The sequence below is a fragment of the Dendropsophus ebraccatus genome, chromosome 8, assembly GCF_027789765.1.
Source record: "Dendropsophus ebraccatus isolate aDenEbr1 chromosome 8, aDenEbr1.pat, whole genome shotgun sequence".
Classification (NCBI taxonomy): Eukaryota; Metazoa; Chordata; class Amphibia; order Anura; family Hylidae; genus Dendropsophus; species Dendropsophus ebraccatus.
The window spans coordinates 112,376,650-112,397,506 of NC_091461.1; the positions used below are offsets into that span (position 1 = coordinate 112,376,650).

Below are 20,857 nucleotides of genomic sequence, written 5' to 3' on the forward strand. Positions count from 1 at the left end.
CGGGGCTAGCTATGTGGTGTTGTGGCTGCTTAGTGAGTGTAGGGTCACTTGGACACTTGTCACAGTGGCCAGGAGTGGTGTTGGAACTAGGTGTGGGTGTAGGTTCAGGTGCAACAAAAATAGGACAGTCTAGTCTAGTCTAGTCTAGTGACCAGTTGAACCAGTTTATTTGAATCTTCAGGGCAATACAATACAGTGGTAGTATAACTTTGTAACGCCCGGAGTAGTGGATCCACTGGACCGTCACCAGCGATGGCACTAACCTCACCAGGGAGCGGAGTCTAAGGGGCCGCTGGTTTTCACCATAGCCCGCCGCAAGGCGGGATGGACTTGCTGCGGCAGGCGACCCCCAGGTCGCTACCCCTGGCTTGGTTGCTAGCGACGGCAGGCGAGGCGTGGCAGGAGCAGTAGGCAGGAGATGGTGCTGGCAGAGGTCTGTAGACGTAACCGCAGGTGACAGGCGGAACACAGGAGCAATGGAGTGACAGGGGAGCAGGAACCAGGAACAAGGACTAGGGACCAGGTAGCGGATAGGTATCAGGAACAAGGACTTGGGACCAGGTAGCGGATAGGAATCAGGAACAACAGGGGGCTGGGCCAAACGCTATGGGAAGCATGTAGAGGCTCCAACACCTGTAGTGGGGCAGGGCTGGAACTTATAGGGGAGTGATTGACATGTGGACCAATTAGGAGCGCACTGCCCCTTTAAATCTGAGACAGCCGGCGCGCGCGCGCCCTAGGAGGCGGGGACGCGCGCGCCGGCCGGCACAGGGAGAGACAGGAGCGGAGGAGAGGTGAGGCGCCCCCAGGGGCCGAACTAGCAGCAGCGCCGGGTCCCTGCACAAGGACCCCGGCGGCTGCATGGGGCAGGAGGAGGTCGCGGCGGCGGCCCGGAACACGGGACGCCGTCGCGGCCGTGACAAACTTTAACCCCTCAAGGACCGGGCCTGAAATGGCCTTAAGAACAGAGACAGATTTTATGAATATGCCCTGTGTCACTTTATTCATTAATAACTTCGGGATGTTTTTACCTATCCAGCTGATTCTGAGATTGTTTTCTCATGACATATTGTACTTTACATTTCTGATAAATTGGAGTCAATACTTATAACGAATCTTTATGAAAAAAAAACTAAATAACGTGAAAAATTGTGAAAACAACTTTGAAACTTTTCCGCTTATACAGAAAATGGTTATGCCAGAATGGGGTCACTTGTGGGGGGTTTCCAGTGTTTTGGCAGCACGACGGCTCTGTAAATGCGACATGGCATTTATCATCCATTCTGGCCAAATCCAGCTTCCAAAATCCAAATGGCGCTCCTTCCCTTCGGAGGCTTGCCCTGCGCCCACATGGCGCTTTATGTCCACATGTGGGGTATTTACGGACTCGGGGGAAATTGCTCTACACATTTTTCTCTTTTAACCCCTTGTGAAAATGAAAAATTTAAGGCTAAACCAACATTATAAAATTGTAAAAAAAGTAATATTTCATTTTCACGCCACATTGTTCCACATTTGTGCCCGTCACCAGTGGGGTCCATATGCTCACTACACCCCTTGTTAGATTCCTTGAGGGGTGTAGTTTCCATAATGGGGTCACTTGTGGGGGGGTTTAACTGTCTTGGCTAAACAGAGGCCTTTCAAATGCAACAAGGCCCTCGAAATCCATTCCAGCCAAATCCAGCCTCCAAAAGCCAAATGGCGCTCCTTCCCTTTGGAGGCTTACCCTGCACCCGCGCTTTATGTCCACATGTGGGGTATTTTCGTACTCGGGGGGAAATTGCTCTACACATTTTGTGTGTTTTTTATCTTTTAACCCCTTGTGAAAATGAAAAAATCAAGACAAGATCAATGATTTAGTGTAAAAATTAAAACATTTTTACACTAAATGTTGGTCTAGCCTTGACTTTTTCCATTTCCACAAGGGGTTAAAAAAGAAAATTAATGCAAAACGTGTAGGGTAATTTCCCCTGAGTACGAAAATACCCCACATGTGGACATAATGTGCCATAAGGGCACAGGGCAAGCCACCAAAGGGACAGAGCGCCATTTAGAGGCTGGAATGGAGGATGGAGGCCATGTCGCAATTACAAAGCTCCTGTGCTGCCAGGACAGTAGAAACCCCCCACAAGTGACCCCATTCTGGAAACTACACCCCATAAGAAATCTAACAAGGGGTGCAGTGAGCATATGAACTCCACTGGTAACAGGCACATATGTAGAACATGTGTCGTGAAAATAATTTTTATTTTTTTTTATTTTTACGGCACAAATGTGCCCATCACCAGGGGGTCATATCCCCGCTGCCCCCCTTGTTAGATTCCTTATGGGGTTAAGTTTCGAGAATGGGGTCACTTGTGGGGGGTTTCTACTGTCCTGGCAGCGCAGAGGCTTTGTAATTAAAACATGGCAAGTCTGTAATGGGAATGGCGGCCATACCTACTTAGCTGGGGAAAAGGGACCATTCTAATTTATTTGGGGGTATTAGGCCAATTATTAGTTTATAAGGTTGAAAATGACAGGTGTCCATCAAATGCCACCTGTGTTGATCCAGAGGAAGGCAAAAAAACCCTTGTGAGGCAGACGTTAGTAGAAAATGTAGAACTCCAATGACGTGTGGTGCGCCTTGAAGCGATCCAGTATGCAGAGGCCGGGGTGATCATGACAGGTGTCACACTGGAAAATGGTGTCCTTCCTGATCCCCACGTTACTTCACACTCTGCACTTCTTCTGGGGTCTCCCTTTCTCCAGTGTGGGAGACGTCACCTGGAAAATGTTGCCCTGGTGCGATACGGGGTCCTTCATATCCAGAAGCGCTGGGTCCGCTCCATGGCTGCTAAATATTAGGGCTTATTACTGCTTCTGATATGTACAGATCGTGCCGCAAGCTACAGTAGCTCGGGCAGCGAGGGACTGGAAGAGGGGGTGCTGGTATAAAAGTCATCCCCGTACAGGTGGTAACCTTGATCCAGCAGTGGGAAGATAAGTTCCCGAATGATCTTCCCACTAACTCCGAGGATTGGGGGGGGCATCTGGGGGCTGGATTCGGGTGTCCCTTCCTTCATACGCTGTAAGGGTACGTGCACACTGCGGAATGGCGAAGGATAACCCTTTGTGCATTCCACAGCTGGCACCCACCGGCGGACTGATGCAGGTACGCGTCTCCGCTTGTGTCATACTCCATTCTATGCACGGGCGGATTCCGCCCTCTGTCCAAAGAATGAACGTGTTAATTCTTTGGACGGACGACGGAATCTGCCCATGCATAGAATGGAGTCTATGACACGGGCGGAGGCGCGTCTCCATCAGGAGGAGGAGTTGCTGATCAGCGGCGCACTTACGTGCGATGCTGATCAGCACTCAACGGCATTAGGGTGCATAAAAAGAAAAAAAAGACATTTGAAAAAAAAAAAAAATCTTTTTAACCCAAAGCAACTGATCAGAGTATAATATACACTGATCAGCCGCTAGGTAGCAGTAGAGTAAAGCTGCCGAAGATTGACGAAGCCCGAAGAGCCGAAGATCTCCAAAGATTTCCGAAGTTAGACAACGCGGACCTGACGGAACCTGGAAGTGACTCGACGCAGAGAAGAGGACACCGCCGATCTTCGCTCCGGACACTTGGATCAGGTGAGTATAGTGCACCTACACTACACACACACCTGTTCTGCACCCCTCAGCTACCTAGCTGAGGGGTGCAGAACCCAGGGACACTCTTTTTTTACAGTTTGATCGCCGTGTTGGGCCCGCCCGGTACTGGCCGGCCTATCACGGAGATCGTGTGGGTGGCATTGGCGCCATGTTTTGGGGGCTCACTAATGGCGATTGGTGCTGTCTCTGACAGCACCAATCGCCATTGCTTTCCTGGTCACCGGGTTACCGATGACCCGGAAAGCTGTTTTCAGCTGCTATCGGCTGACGTGTATTGATCAGCCTATAGCAGCGATCACCGGCACGGGAGGGGTTAACCAACCCCCGTGCCGACAAGCAGAGATGGCCTGCTATACATTATAGCAGGCCATCTTCCCTGATCGATGTGTGTGTGTAAACACAGCGATCAGGGAAACATCGGGCGTAAATGTACGTCTATTTGCGTTAAAGCCCACCCTGCGGGGGCGTACATTTGCGCCCGATGTCGTTAAGGGGTTAAGAGCAAAAAAAAAAAAAATGGTCGGATCTCCTACAACATCATTCCTACTGGGCAGGAGCACATTGCTGTGGCTGAAATTGCAAACACAAAAAAATGCATCAGCTAACCACTAATGGCAAGATACAGACCCCATACAGATATAAAAATTGCTGAAAGCAATTTGGTTGTTACAGAGAAGAGAGTCGGGATGCGTCTTGGGTCCTTTGTCCAGGTAGTAGTGTACTCTGCTGGGATGAGTTTTACTAGAAGTGTAGAGAAGAATACTCGTACTCCCATTTAGATAGTGTGCTGTCTGTCCGCCTTCTGCCCTAACTAGTTCACCACGTGCCAGGTTGTGTAGTACTCTATTACTCCTTCAGCTGTGTTCCACACATAACATACAATAATAGAGAAAGTGACACCTAGTGGAGAAAATACATATAACATTTCCTTTATTCCCTTTGTGCGATACTTGACAGAGATACTTTGCTCAGGTGTAATAAAAAACTTAGTGGAACCATTTGTACTGGGACACTACATACTCCCCCACTTGAAATAAGCCAACCTCTGCGTAACAGCTAGGGGAAAGTAACAACAGAAGGTGAACACAGCATGGGTTAATTCAATAAGACAATAGTGGTCATATAAATACTGCAACAAAAATTTTGTAAACTGGATGCATCAGTCTATATACACCTTGGGTGGTGATATGATGCGTCAGTCCATATACATCAACTGCAGTGTGAGGTAGAGCAAGTTTCCTGGGTGAGACCTTTCATAACTGCTCAGCAAAGCATCCTTGGTTACAGCATCAGCCACTTAAAGCTTTGTTAGCTGCCAGGTAGCAGACGTCTAGGGCCACTTCTTCTAGTAAACTACTAACTGCACAGAAATGGTGCTGAGGATGAAGGTATTTGTCTAGATTGCTTTTAACAATAATAAAACTAGATCTAAGAATTGCTGTATTGTATTTCTGCTCACATCACAACTGCAGCTTTTCCCTCTTATCTTTAACAAAGGAATAAATTAATCAATAGCTTCAAGCAGTCAGGACTGTAAAATGTTTAACCAGCCATGAAAACATAACAGACATGGATACACTTGATAAAAGTTTGCATTGTGTTAGAACTGACTTTTATTTATTAACTTTTCTTTCTAGAATACACTCATGTGTATACTATACTCCAACAGTTACACATGATATAGAAGGCAATGATGAACCCCTGTCCGCGTCTGTGCCGATTGTGAAACCTTCTTTTCTCTAGACGTAGAGGATGCTTCCTTGTCATGGTTACAGACCTAGGAGTAAAAAGATCACTAGAAAGATTCATATATTTGTACATTGTGATCAGATCGCCCCTAAGACGTATTTTTTCTAGACTAAATTGTGGTGTCCCACCCCTGGTGTTTTTCCTTGGCACCTGTCCTAAAGTTTTCACTCAGGTTAACCAGTGGGAGATGAAGTACCTTATTTTCCCCACTAGATGTCGCTACTGTTTTATGTCTTCTATGCACTGCTGTAGAGCCTAGGGTTAAATGTTTTGTGTCATATGTTGTATGCTGACCAGTTGCAGGTGCTCTTCTTTCTTGTTCTGTCCTGGTCTTCTCTCATCCACACTCAGCCCCACCACTCACAGGAGGGTTTAGATATGGCCCCTGTAAGAGGAACTACCCAGGTGGAGGAAGTGAGGGGTTCAGACTAGGCTTTCAGTGTGAACCAATGTGTGAGAAGTTAGCTCCAGGAGATACTTTATTCTTTGTACAAGCAACCACTACAGTTAGGCAGGGGAGAGAAGCCACCTAGGATAACCGTAGCTCGAGCCAGGAACCTCTTGAAAACGTGCAGGGCAGACTCCTGAAACAAGAGGAGCTGACCCCAGTAGGACAAAGCTAACAGAATCGGTCTACGTATCATACTGCACAGTGCAAGACGACCGGATAATCTTGGGAGTCTGCTACACCCAGATAACCAATGACTGGGGCTCGTGCTCCCCACCTAGAACAGGTTTTATGCACCTAGGAGGCAGAAGGCGGTCAGACTGTAGTCTAAATGTGACTACAAGTATCACTAAGGGTCCATTTACACAGAAAGATTATCTGACAGATTATCTGCCAAAGATTTGAAGCCAAAGCCAGAAACAGACTATAAACCGTGATCAGGTCATAAAGGAAAGCCTGAGATTTCTCCTCTCTTCAAATTCATTCCTGGATTTGGCTTCAAATCTTTGGCAGATAATCTTTCTGTGTAAATGGACCCTTACCTCTCCTAATCTACACATCAGTTCCGGCAGAGGACAGATTCTTCATTGGGCAGGGCTCCCCTGACAACTCCTCTCCCCTTCCTTCTCTTCACCAAGCACTTACTTCCAACAAGCACCTACTTCTAAACACTGGTTTATTCTACTGTCAGCAAGTACATTTATCACGATTTGCAGTGTATTGAGTGTACTGTTTACCTGCAACTTCGTTCAGTAAAGTGTTCTATTTTTGTACTAAACGCACAGGACTCTTATCTTATCTTCCCGCACCTGCACCCATACACCCCACTGTCTACCTTCTCTTCTCTACCCCTTCTCTGTGGGTGGTGGTACAGACATCCCGGGTGGGTCTACTACCACTCCAGGTTGCCGTGACAAGTGCCCAAGGGACCCTCAACAAACCCGGAGGTTACCGACCATTTGGGGACATACACCGGCCAAAACAGGTATCAACATCACACCTGATGGTAATTGTAGTTTTGCAACAGCAGGAGGGCTAAAGGTTCATCAAAGGTTAGAACCAGAAGCTTATACCAGTATAGATCTAGTATTTTTCTCAGCTGAGGGTATGTTATGTATGCATCAAAAGTGGACAATGCTTCAAGTGCTTCACGTTCATATTAAACCATACTTGGCAAGAACACCCAAAGCAAGGAGCAACTTCTGGCCATCAAGACTGCAAAATGTATCTCTGGTCTTACAAAAAAAAAGAAACTTAATAAAGATGGACACCACAAGTTTGCTCTATGTTAGGACTTACATTTATTTTTTAAAGTTTTTTTTTTTTCCTATAACACGTTCTCATGGGAATATAGAGAAATCAAACATGGAGAGCTGATATATAAAGCAGTGACTGATCCCCCCAAAGAATCATAATTCAGATCTGGGATTTACAGCCAATGAGAGAACAAATCACAGCTCAGGGCACAAGGACCATCTTTCCGGTGGCGCCGCTGTCCTGGGTGAGGTCTTCATGGGCCTGAGATGCTTTCTCCAAAGGATACTCAGGTCCAATCAAGGGTTTCAGCCATCCGCTCTCCATTCCTCCAAAGATAGCAGCCCTGGCTTCCTTCCACTCTTCCTGAAACAAAAAAAAAAAAAAATTATTGTTAGTGTACAAATTCAAAACTTTTTTTTCTTTTTTATTTCTCCTAAAACTTTCTGTTCACATCTGCCTTGTGGTTTCCATTCTAACCAGAATCACATAAGGAGAAACTAGTAAAAGAGAACACTTGGCTCACAATCTACTGCGTTGGGCTACTGACAACCCCAATTATAAATCTTTTCTATTTGCCCCCAATTTTTTCCCCCAAAAACATCATGTGTGCACGACATAGGAACAGATCCCAGGGACGAAACCACATACAATGTTCTAACTTGATTGCAAGTTATTACCTTGGTGGAGCTGTAGAGTGAATGCCCGATTATACTGGTCTCCTTGGCAATAATGTCAGTGGGGTTAATATCAACGGTACCTTGGCTGCCAAGAACCTAGAATAGATGAAGAGAAAAAAGCTCATGAAATATTTGGGGGGGGGGGGGGGTCAAAATGTTTTTCTGTGCTGTTGGCTAAGTGTAGTTTCAAGTGTTCCCAGTAGGCTATGGTCCACTCTCTAGTCGAGATCCAGCTAGAGGAGAACTAGTCTTGCACTTTATTAGTCTTGAGTGGCAAACTAGACATTTTAGATATCCAATGTGGATGAACCACCATGGGATTATGCTTTGGGGAAATTGGATATGGGAATTGTCAAGTAGAAAGGACAGATATAAAGGGAAGGATAGCACCGTGCACCAGAGAGGATACTTACAACCACTCGACCACCATAGGATAGGATTTTCAGGTCACTGCAGAGGTTAGAACTGGCCAACATCTCCAGGATAATATCGACTCCTTCTCCTCCTGCAGCCTCCTAAATATTAGAAAGAACTAAATGCATTTCTTCATAATAAATGACAATATGGTACAAGAGAATAATATATCCAATATAAGACTCTTCCATCACAAACTCTTAAAAATAATGGCAGCTACGTCTAACATAAGAGATTGGGAGGAATACAACGTGGACACTTACTTGTATCTTCTCAATATAATCCTTCTCCCTGTGGTTGAACACTTTGTGGGCTCCATTTTGCATAACAACATTTAAACCTTTGGAGGTGCCAGCAGTGCCAAACACCTTAAATCCATAGGCCCTGGCAAGCTGACAAGCTGCAATTCCTACCTAGAAGGCAAAAAAAAAAATATAGATAGATAAGTGGAACATGTAGACGGAACCATCACCTACTGTCTGAAAAAAAAAAATCGCCTTTATCGCCTACATTGCCCTGCAAAGGAATCTGGAAAGCAATGATGGAAATAAATAAGGCAGATAAAGAGTTTTAGCATTGGAGAGCACTTGAAGGTTGATATTATTGAGGAAGGACCATGTTGCCATTTTACAGATATTGCTGGTGAATCGGGTCCGATCTTCTGAATCTGGTCCTGTGGCAATGTTAGGGTAAGGGAACGGATTTAAAAAATTTTTTTTAGATGAAATCAAGATGGTGTTACGATAGTCTTCTTCCCGAATCAATGATTATGGAGAATGTGACTGATCTGCTTGGAAAGTTCTTTGGATGGAGCTCAGTCAGTTGGGGTGGATAAAAAATCTACTCTATCCCGAGAGGATCGGCTAAGATGATGGTTAGTTTTGTGAACACCCTGGAATAAGTTGGCGAAAGGAAAAAGACTGAACTGGAAGGGAAGAACTGTACTTGAACCGGGACTGCAATTCTGAGGAATCTTCTGTGTGTAATATGGAAATAAGGGACCATGATGTCAACTTTTGCTAAACTGTGATCTCTTTGAAGGATGTTGATGACAGAATGAATGGATTCTTCCATCAACCCCATTTTGTAGATAAACCTTTGGAAGTAGGATCTACTTCAAGTCTCATCTGATACTTTTGAAAGAAGCTCAACATCTGTGTGAAGAGTGAACTTCCATTGTAGATTAGAAGAAGATATAGAAGAAGGTCTTAAACTCATAACTTCAGGTGAAAGGCGGGGAGAGTTGGTCCACCCCCTTGTACAAAACATCCTCAGTGTTTTTGGTGACTTTGGCTGGTTTAACAATCAATAATCAGAAGTCTTACCGCAAAAGTTCCTCGTCTTTGTATTGCTATACCCAATATTTAAGACTGGCCCTTAGACAATAATTTTTTTTTCTGTACTCAGGAGGAGCTTTATATTAACCCATTGTGTGCTACCTGCAGGATTCTGAAGAATGGAACAAAATCATTGATGGGGTTAGATAGATAATGAAAGCCAATGACCACCAATTGCTCTGAATCAGACATCTCCCCCTTTTCCCCATATAAAGTATACATGTTACATCCGACACTATGTACTGCTATATAACTGGGCAACCTTAAACCTTCAAGACTGGATGACCATCCCTATGGAAGTTGCAATCATAAAAATTCCTTTTTGAGAAAATGAAAGGGCGAAAGCTATGCCAAGAGGATGTTGATAGAAGTGACTTTTATTTGCCGGTTAGATAGAGAGATTACATTACTTACTCCTCCACTGGCACCATGGATGAGGATCAGCTCTCCTGGTTTGGCGCGTGCTCTGTGTAATAAGTAAAGAAAGGTGAAATGTTCTGCAGACTGATCATCCACATCATCCGCCATATACTTTAGACAGTTGACCAAACCCTGCAACTTTTATCTATAGTGTATGGTGACCTTTTAAAAAATTATTAGATATATACAGATATGTTGATCTTACTTCTGAAACAGTGCCCTGTAAGCGGTGAAGTATGGGATAGCTAGGGCAGCTCCTTGCTTATAGTTGAGATGATCGGGGAGATGGTAAACCATATCCTCGCAGGCGACTGTGTACTCCGCATATCCTCCAGTGATTGTAGCTCTGGTGAACACACGATCTCCTTTCTGTATGAAAATATAAATAGCAAAATGTCCATGATCTATCGATCATTCAGAGCCACGACAGGAAGTATAAACGATATGACAGAGCGCCACCATGTGGTTAGATAAGAATGAAGAACTGCAAAGAAAGCCATTACCTTAAATCCGTTCACATTTCGGCCTACAGCCTCCACCACTCCTGATGTGTCAGAGCCGGGCGTGTAGGGCAGGCTTGGTCTCCATGCAAAGAGGCCAGATCTGATGTAAGTCTCAAATGGGTTAATACCGCAGGCGTGCACTCGGATTAAAACCTTTTATGCAAAAAAAAGAGGAGAGCGAAAGCAATGATTGACCTCAAATATAAAGAGATGGTGTATACAGAGTGCAGATACCCCACCGAGTAGGGCAGTGACATATTGACTGTAATATGATTGTCCCAAAGTACAATGGATGTTGTTTTTTCCCCCCCAAAAAGAACACCACTCTTCTTCATGGTCTGTATGTGGTATTGCATCTGAGGACTTTTTACTTGAGGGGTTAAAGGGGTAAAATAATAGAATGCTACAGCCCTGGTAAGTTTGAAAAAACTAAGTATACTCACCTACCCTGTTACCACAAGTCTGGTTCCCCGCCGATCATTTCTTCAAGTGCTTGGTGCAGTATTTTTCAACTCAGTCAATCACCATAGCAGTGTCCCATCTTGGCCAATGATTGGCCAAGCAGGCAGGTCCTACTCCAATCTCAAGTCTCAAAAGCAAGTTAAAGAGATGAGTGGCGGGGTACCAGAACAAGAACCAGATTTGTGGTGGGACTACTAGGGAATCAAGTTGTAGGTAAGTAGAGTTTTACCAAGAACTATATGATTTTTTTTCTACAGCACCTTAATACCCCTTTAAGCTCCAGTTTTAAATACAGCTCAAGGTGAAGAGTAGCTTCCTTCATCAGTACCTGGTTCTCTCCTGGTGAAGGCACGGGCACATCTGTCATCAACTTCAGGACATCAGGCTTCCCAAATTCAGAGACCCTAATGGCTCTCATGTATCTATCGACTGAAGCCATACCCGTCTATCTGAAATATAAAAATATACACACAAATATAAGGCCTCACTTTTTTTAGACACACATTTTTTTTAATAAAGAATGGAAAATGCCTGGGATTAAAAATGCTAAATAAATAAATTCTCCAATCAGTGAAGACATAACTTTTATTAATTCCGATTACAAGCCTGAATGTGATTCCAGCCTATTCAGACCTGATAGACGGCACATAACACAGCGCTGACACATTACAATAGACGCGGATTAAGTGCTATAAATCCCCCGAATCTTTCTGTTGTGTCCCGGAGAATAGACAGCGATCCGCACAATCCGCAGGAACCTGCTGACTGCACAATATGTCGGCCAATTTGTCTCGTCGGATGAAGGGAAATGACAATATATCATTTTATTAGCTAATCCTCAGGGGTCCTGATTCTTTGTGATTGGAAAATTCTGCAACGTACTATACTAATAAATTTTGCATTTCGATTCTTCGCCAGATGGTGACAAATGGGAGATGACTACTGGGAATCTGAACCAGTCAATATTTGGCATATGTTATAACGACCACTAGAGATGAGCGCCAGTCGAGCACGCTCGAGTCAGATTGCTCGGCATTTGAATAACGGTGGCTGAAGAAGTTGGATGCAGCTATAACATAGAGGTCATCATGGGGGTCTGAAGCTTAGGCGTTACCTTCTGATGGTGCTCTAGATTAAGGGCTGTACAGACAAAAATCTGCTCTAATGGCCGGGATCAGGGATCTCTCCAACCACTGTGAGAGACCACACCCACTTCCACAGCTTATTCTCATACTCAACAATCTGTTGGATTTTACTGGAAGACTGGAAGAACCACCTAACAGGACTGGTCAACGAGCAACTTATACAGGCAACCAAAGATGAGGAATAAGTCTTCATTTTCCCCAATAGTGGAGTAAGTCCTACTTATCCCAAGCCAAAATCCAAGAGGACCCAATCTATGGACAAGTGCCCTCCAGACTGGACGATTATAATCTGGTGACTATACTTGGTTTGGTGTCTGGTCATAGACGTTCCATACACCAGGTGAGTCCATTTCAATCAAATGCTGAGTAGTACATTACATTTAAAAGGGAACCCTAACAATCCAAGCTTTAACTTCTTTTTTTATAGGATACACATTGAGCATAATACATACTCCAAACAGTCCACACAACCGGGAACACCAATGCCACCACTTATCGAATATGGTTAATACTACACACAATATACCCGCTAAGTCCCAACACTACACACACACAATACTACACACACAACTTACTAGTAACACCTACACTAGTTTTAAACAGGTAACATGGAAAATCCACAACCATTCATCTCTTCTCTACTGCCCTTCCAGGACTTTTTACATAGAGAAGTCAACATTTACCATCTTGTAGGCTCTAGGTAAGATCAAAAAGCAACTTAAACTCTACATGGATGGTTGGGTTCTGGAGAGGAAGAAGGCAAACTTTCAGGCTTTTACATTAAAACTTTGCATCATATGCTAATGAAACGGTTAACTTTGCAGCTATATAGTCTGTAACACTTTAAAAGTCAAGGTTGAGGTTTGCTACATATGTAATAAGCAAAAAGTAGAGTGGCCTGTGTTATATCTATGTGATGCTAAATGCATTTGTGTCAGTAGTAGGTGTAGTACCTGTACCCATGTCCCAACAGGCCACATACCTGATATCCTAAAACATCACTGATACATTCTTATGTGTATCCTTCAATATACATATATACATACAATATTCAATATCCTTCAATTTGGTATACAGGATCACATGTAGAAAATTCCTTGAAGGAATCTACTTAGGGGAGAATAATCGAAAAGTACAACCCAAGATAAATCTACATGGACATGCGATAAAAAAAATCTGGACCAGGACATGAATATGTATTTATCAAACATGGTGTAAAGTGAAGCTGGCTCAGTTGCCCCTAGCAACCAATCAGATTCCACCTTCCATTCCTCACAGACTCTTTGGAAAATGAAAGGTGGAATCTGATTGGTTGCTAGGGGCAACTGAGCCAATTCTACTTTACACCAGTTTGATAAATCTTCCCCTATATCTTATACCCAATACATGGATACACTTAGGCCTTAGAGGGTAAAGCTTCTCCTTGAGGAGATGGGTGGAGTCGTAAAGGTCATGCAATGGTCCATTGGGTAAAAAATATGCAAATTAGTCTTGCCCGCTGGTGCCACCAGAGGTAGCATACCTGTAATTCAATGCTTTATCCCTTTAGAAATCCTTAAAGTGGACTGGGGGTCATGAGCCAAGCCAAAATCTCCTCTACACCCCTATATCACAGCAAACTATTTCCGGGTCTCTGTAACCATCTCTATTGCTTCTCCTTCTGTAACCAAAATCTCATTGCTACGGCTTGTCTTACGGATGTACCCCCCATGTACAATGTCTTACCATCTCTTACATGTTATACTCTTACTGGATCCCGACAGCTTGCTAATATAATTTTTTTGGTTAGCGAACAAGTGTATAAATATAATAAAGAAATAAAGGACATACATAAAACCTGCAGAAATAGCTACAAAAACTAAAAGGTAAAAAAAAAGATGAGAAAAGTCCAATACTTAGTGATTCCTCCGGCTGCTTTCAGGGACACAGGCAGATAATGTGCACAGATCGAACTGGATTGGGTCCCCAAGTCGTGTCCTTTGATGTGGTGTAGACCCCGGTTTATATACACTCCAGCAATGGGGCGGGCTGGGAGGACAATCCCCTTGTCATGAGGTCAGCACAGAGGACGGCACTTCATCATGGCACAATGCCATCCACTCCTTTCAAGCAGTGATTATAAAATATAATGTAACGTTTGGCCACCCCAATATGGAACCAGGCAGAAAAAAGTCATCCTATACAGAGCCTAACATTTTTTATAGACACTAAATTGTGTATCTCCTGCACTTTGGCTGTTGTCGGGGCAATAAAATGGCTGGGTGGGGGGCCATTGAACATTAAAAATACAAAGATTAAATTAAATCAAGAAAAATCATGATACTGCCATCTTACGAGTGGACCAGCAAGTAACCCATCTTTGTTTTTTCATGCACCTATAGCACTTGCACTTTGTGGCACCCAATTATTTGTATATGTGACCTTGCACTTTGATGATTTAGATGTATTATATGAATTTTTGTGGTTCCTGCTATCGTCGCCCATTATGTAATGTGGATCAGTTCACACTGTGCCATATGTGCTGATATGCGTTTAAAGTGTTTTTTTTTTGCTTTGCATTGTATAATAGAGTATATTATTTGTATATTGGAGGTGCAGCCCATTTATTCAGTTTTTTTTTTGGTTGTTTGGAGTAGTGCCATGAAAAATTATTTGGACAACTACTTTACAGGAGTTATCCAGGATTAGAAAAAGCATGGCTGATTTTTTTTCAAAAACACTGCCACCCCTGTCCGCGGGTTGTGTTTGGTATTACAACTCAGGAGTGGTGCTGTTTCTGGAAGAAAGCAGCTATGTTTTTGTAAGGTTGGCTAACCCCGTTAAGCAGCCCAAGAGGATGATGTGTTTTTTAACCTTTGACAATGCCTTTAGGCTATGTTCACACAGTGTATTTTTTAAGACAAAAACTGCCTTTGGCTTTTAAAACAATGGCCGTTCCTTCTTTAAAATAATGCACTGCATTGAACTCTAATGGAACGGAACAGTGGCTGTTGTTCACACCTTTAATAGGAAACATAGAGGACTGACAGACAGGGGCCATCAATGTTATTTTGATTATAAGGTAGATATACGTTTAGCCCAGGCAGAATTAACGTCACTTCCTGTGGATTTACCAACCTCATCTGCTGAAAGTTTTTTCCAAGCATCTACTACTCTTTCAGTAAAGAAAATATTTTCTCCCATTGCTTATGATGTTCCCCAACAACAGATTGTGTCCCGTTTCTTGTGTTTAGCTTCTAATTAAAAACACTTCCCTCCTGAATCTTATTTAACCCTTTAGCACATGTGAGAGTTTCCATCATGTCCTACTTTCTTCCTCCTGTAACATATGTAAAGATGTAAATGTTTCCATCATATTTCCCTTACCTAGTTTTGTTATGTACTGTGCGTAAAGGTTTCCCTTGTGTCCTTCATTTCCCTTCTTCCTCCTGTAATATACATAAAGGTTTCCATCATGTCCCCCCTTTCCCTTCTTCCTCCTGTAACATATATAAAGGTTTCCATTGTGTCCCTTCCCTTTTTCCTCTTGTAACATATATAAAGGTTTGCATCATGTCCCTTCCTTTCCCTTATTCCCTCCTGTAACATATATAAAGGTTTCTATCATGTCCTCCCTTTCCCTTCTTCCTCCTGTAACATATGTAATGTTTCCATCATGTCTTTCCTTTCCCTTCTTCCTCCTGTAACCTATATAAAGGTTTCCAACATGTCCTCCTTTCCCTTCTTCCTCCTGTAACATATATAAAGATTTCCATCATATCCCTTCCTTTCCCTTCTTCCTCCTGTAACATATATAAAGATTTCCATCATATCCCTTCCTTTCCCTTCTTCCTCCTGTAACATATGTAATGTTTCCATCATGTCCTTCCTTTCCCTTCTTCCTCCTGTAACCTATATAAAGGTTTCCAACATGTCCTTCCTTTCCCTTCTTCCTCCTGTAACATATATAAAGGTTTCCATTATGTTCTCCCTTTCTCTTCTTCCTCCTGTAACATATATATATATATATATATATATATATATATATATATATATATATATATATATAGGTTTAAATTATGTCCTCTCCTTCCCCTTCTTCCTCTTATAACATTTTAAAAAGTTTCCATCATGTCCCCTTTCCTGTCTTCTCTCCTGTAACATATATAAAGGTTTCCATCATGTCCCCCCTTCACTTTCTTTCTCCTATAACGTATATATAACATTTCCATCATGTCCTCCCTTTCCCTTCTTCCTCATGTAACATATATAACATTTCTATCATGTCCTCCTTTTTCTTCTTCCCACCTGTAACATATATAACATTTCCTTCAAGTCCTCCCTTTCCCTTCTTCCTCCTGTAACATATATAAAGGTTTCCATCACGTCCTCCTTTCCCTTCTTCCCCTTGTAACATATATAAAGGTTTCCATCATGTCTGTAACATATATAAAGGTTTCCATCATGTTCTCCTTTCCCATCTTCCTCCTGTAACATATATAAAGGTTTCACTCATGCCCCCTTTCCCTTCTTCCTCCTGTTTCCATTTCTTTGACCACTTATCTAGTAAAGCTAAATCCTTCTCTGTTACTGACCCCTCCAGGTATATCAGCCATATTGCACACATTTGTGTGATCATCAGACAGATAGACCTTACCCAACAATCCTTCTCCTATGTCACTTACTAACATAGAGCCAGCACAGACCCTGATGGCCACAACCTGTAACCAGTCTGATAACTAAACTGACATCTACCCCTCCGCCAGCTGTAAAGCCACTGAACTATCCGGGGATTAAGTCTATTTTTCAGTTCCTCCTCTATCAGCTCTTTATGTGGATCTGTATAAAAAGCTTTGCTGAAATCTAGACAAGCGATATCCATGCCACCATCTCCATCCAACACTATTGTGCAAGAGTCAAAAAAATGACTGAGATTAGTGTGACATGATCTGCCCTCAGGAAACCCACGCCGCTCCGAGTCTACTCAATTATTGTTTTACAGTATAGTTTCCATCATTTTACTTCTAGAGATGGTAGCTGACTGGCCTGTAGACCCCGGCTTCTTCTTTACTATCCTCCATGGCTGTTCTCCGAATATCAGGAAACTCACTTGTTATAACGGACAGGTTATCCAAAATATGGAAGGTAGCGGCCACAAACTGGAGTTCTGTTTAAATCTGGAATGGACCCCATCTGAACCTATTCTTTTATTTAACTTTAAAGGGGTAGTGCACCAAAAAAAATTTTCTTTTAAATCAACTGCTGCCATGAAGTGCCAGAGATTTGTAATTTACTTCTATTAAAAAATCTCAAGCCTTCCAGTACTTATCAGCTGCTGTGTGTCCAGCAGGAAGTGGTGTTTTCTTTCCTGTCTGACACAGTGCTCTCTGTTGCTTCCTCTGTCCATGTCAGGAACTGTCCAGAGAAGGAGCAAATCCCCATAGAAAACCTCTCCTGCTCTCCAGACTGGAAATAATACCACTTCCTGCTGGGCATACAGCAGCTGATAAGTACTGGAAGGCTTGAGATTTTTTAATAGAAGTAAATTACAAATCTCTGGCACTTCATGGCAGCAGTTGATATGAAAGAAAAAAAAAATTGGTGCACTACCCCTTTAAGGCTGGGTTCACACTATGTATATTTGAGGCTGTATTTGTGAGGCTGTATAGCAACCAAAACCAGGAGTGGATTGAAAACACAGAAAGGCTCTGTTCACATAATGTTGTAATTGAGTGGATGGCCGCCATTTAATGGCAAATATTTGCTGTTATTTTAAAACAACGGCTGTGGTATTGAAATAATGGCCGTTATTTACTGTTATATGGCGGCCATCCACTCAGTTTCACCATTGTGTGAACAGATCCTTTCTGTGTTTTCAATCCACTCCTGGTTTTGGTTGCTATGAGGACCTGACATGAGGACCAAATACAGCCTCAAATATACATAGTGTGAACCCAGCCTAAATGTGAAATTTTTACCTAAGACATTGGTGCCAAGAACACAAGAGCTGAACTTTACAACTAGAGGTAGTGCCGTATCCTAACCCTTCTAAAGATGCTGAGCAAGAGAAGCTACTAAAATGCTTCCATCTTAACCCTTAGAGGACCGGGCCAATTTCAATTTTTGCGTTTTCGTTTTTTCCTTCTTAGGCCATAGCACTCGCATTTTTTTCACCTAGATACCCACATGAGCCCTTATTTTTTGCGCCACTAATTGTACTTTGCAATGACAGGCTAAATTTTTTTTTTTATAAAACTCACTGCAAAAGCAGAAAAAATTAAATGTGTGGCGAAAATGGGAGAAAAAAAACTATTTATTTTTTGTTTTTGTTTTTATGCCGTTCGCCCTGGGGTTAAACTGTCTTGTTATATATGTTCCTCAAGTCGTTAAGATTATGATATGTAACATGTATAACTTATATTGTATCTGATGGCCGGTAAAAAATTCAAACCATTGTTAACAAATATATGTTCCTTAAAATCGCTCCATTCCCAGGCTTATAGCGCTTTTATCCTTTGGTCTATGGGTCTGTGTGAGGTGTCATTTTTTGCGCCATGATGTGTTCTTTCTATCGGTACCTTGATTGCGCATATACGACTTTTTGATCGCTTTTTATTACAATTTTTCTGGATTTGATGCGACCAAAAATGCACAATTTTGCACTTTGGGATTTTTTGCACTTGCGCCGTTTACCGTGCGAGATCAGGAATGTGATTAACTAATAGTTTGGGCAATTACGCACGTGGCGATAGCAAACATGTTTATTTATTTATTTATTTTTATTTATAACATGGGAAAAGGGGGTGATTCAAACTTTTATTAGGGGAGGGGGCTTTTTACTAATAACACCACTTTTTTTTTACACTTATACTAGAAGCCCCCCTGGGGTTAGGGTTATCCCCCCTGGGGTTAGGGTTATCCCCCTGGGCTTAGGGTTAGTCCCCCTGGGGGAATTCTAGTATAAGTACACTGATCTCTCATTGAGATCTATGCAGTATTATTATATTGCATAGATCAATGAGATCGGCACTTGATCGCATTGATCTATGCAGTATAACTATCGTCTGCTGCATTACGGCTCAGACCCTGGCCGGGTAAGGACACGGGGATCGCTCCTCCGTGACAACGTCGCGCGGGGGGGGGGGGCGATTCCCCCACTAGACACCAGGGATAAGGCTGCAAGAAGGATTCAGATGCAGCTGTCAACTTTGACAGCTGCATCTAAAAACTTAATTAGCGGGCACGGTGGTCGGACTGTGCCCACTAATAGCTGGGCTACAAGCGGCACCCGGGACTGCGGCGGTTTAGAGCAGGGCCGCTGCGCGGCAGCGCTCTGAAGTCCTCTAGGCTGCCCAGGGTACGCCCAGGGTCATCTAGGGGTTAATGGTTTGTCCACTAAATCCACAGTTTTTCTTCTTCCTGTCAAAAGTTTCACCCCTTCCTTACAAGATTCGACCACTTCCTTCAACTTTGACACTTATCGTGAAAATTTTCTTTAAGAAATCAAGAGGGGGTGTTTTGCTCACAAGCAGTTTTGAAATATGTTCTCTATATTTATTTATTTATTTAACTTTTCTTTGTTATACATATGACCACTAGGTGTCTCCCTTTGCTGTGCATGTGTATAGCTGCTATGTGTCCACATTCAGTAGCAGAGAATCCTGGGAGTGCTAGCATTGTATGGTCAGCTCTCCTGTCACACATCACCAAAACCTCTGTAACCACACAGTGACATTATACTGACTGAAATGGTACATAACAAAGAGCATTGTCTCATAACATGAATTGAATTAGATGGATAGATGTCTTTCCATGTGTGAGCGCACAAAGGACGGGAATTTCCTGCGTTTGGACTCTTTTTTGTTGAACAGAGAAAAGACCAAATATCATGGACCACAGTTTGGCCTTATATATAATGTTGGTTTAAACATAGAAAGAAAGAAAAAAGCAAGTATATTGCAAAACTGCTTGCGATCACGACCCGTTGATTTAAAAAAAAAAAAAACTGGCAACAGATAAGCTGTAAGCAGCATTACCCCTTCCCAATCTATGACATAATAGGTAGGTGTAGCTGACCCTGCTCCATACACAGCATGTACCCTTATTGGACCATTTAACTGTGTAGATGCCATGAGCAACTGTGGCATCAAGACAGTGTTATATTGCACGGTCAAAGCCACTGAGTAAGTGACTACCAATCTCTTAGGGTCCTATTCCACTGGACGATTATCGCTCATTTTATCGTTAAATCGTTCGAATCTAAACGATAATTGTTCGTTTGAAAAGCAGTTAACGACTAACGACTGAATGAGAAATCGTTGATCGTTTAATAAGACCTGGACCTATTTTTATTGTTGCTCGTTCGCAAATCGTTCGCATTGAATAAGTCGTTCGGTGATCATAAGTAACGATTATCTTTCCATGTAAATGGGTGAACGATTTCAGGTCTTTCATAATAGCGGTCGTTTGGGCCGTTTATCGTTAACGATTATGCGAATGATAATCGTCCCGTGGAATAGGGCCCTTAGATCAGCACTCATTTACACGACTTGGGCCAGATCATTCATGCCTGATCTGCAGACAAATAAGCATTTGATCAGCTGATTGTTAGCCCTATTACACAGGGGGATATCGGCCTGTCCATAATAGGGCCGTTTTTCGTCACTAATCGTCAGAGAATCTGATCAGCACACCAGCAATGCCATCGCTGGGTGCCAATCGGTTGTCATAGCAACTTACATATTGCAGTTAACTGTGACTTCTACGATCTCTTGCCACAATAGCTTTCAAACCTTACATAAAAACATAATAAATG

At 42.8% G+C, this 20,857-nt stretch overlaps 1 protein-coding gene across 4 annotated transcripts; it reads right to left on the reverse strand.

Moving 5' to 3' along the window:
* Positions 1 to 7,148: 7,148 nt before the first annotated feature.
* Positions 7,149 to 20,857, reverse strand: LOC138799811 (quinone oxidoreductase-like). 4 transcript variants are annotated; one of them, XM_069981458.1, is made up of 9 exons: positions 20,782 to 20,857; positions 11,247 to 11,367; positions 10,457 to 10,609; positions 10,159 to 10,322; positions 9,948 to 9,999; positions 8,460 to 8,609; positions 8,196 to 8,297; positions 7,783 to 7,878; positions 7,149 to 7,468 (listed from the first exon to the last, which is right to left on the reverse strand). In XM_069981458.1, exons 2-9 carry the CDS (start codon positions 11,355 to 11,357, stop codon positions 7,307 to 7,309), a joined length of 990 nt encoding a protein of 329 aa, XP_069837559.1. In that variant the 5' UTR covers positions 11,358 to 11,367; positions 20,782 to 20,857; the 3' UTR covers positions 7,149 to 7,306. The 4 variants fall into 4 exon arrangements, with proteins under 4 accessions (XP_069837559.1, XP_069837560.1, XP_069837558.1 ...); XM_069981459.1 differs by lacking the exon at positions 20,782 to 20,857 and adding an exon at positions 13,959 to 14,798; XM_069981457.1 differs by lacking the exon at positions 20,782 to 20,857 and adding an exon at positions 13,110 to 13,303.

Bases quoted from the DNA above. Each gene is read 5' to 3' on its own strand.
- LOC138799811 (XM_069981458.1), bottom strand. From the start codon at position 11,357: ATGGCTTCAGTCGATAGATACATGAGAGCCATTAGGGTCTCTGAATTT. The intron at 8,298-8,459 runs GTAAGTGTCCAC...TCTAATATTTAG, and splicing joins ATTATATTGAGAAGATACAA to GAGGCTGCAGGAGGAGAAGG. The intron at 7,879-8,195 runs GTAAGTATCCTC...CATCTATTCTAG, and splicing joins CCTATGGTGGTCGAGTGGTT to GTTCTTGGCAGCCAAGGTAC.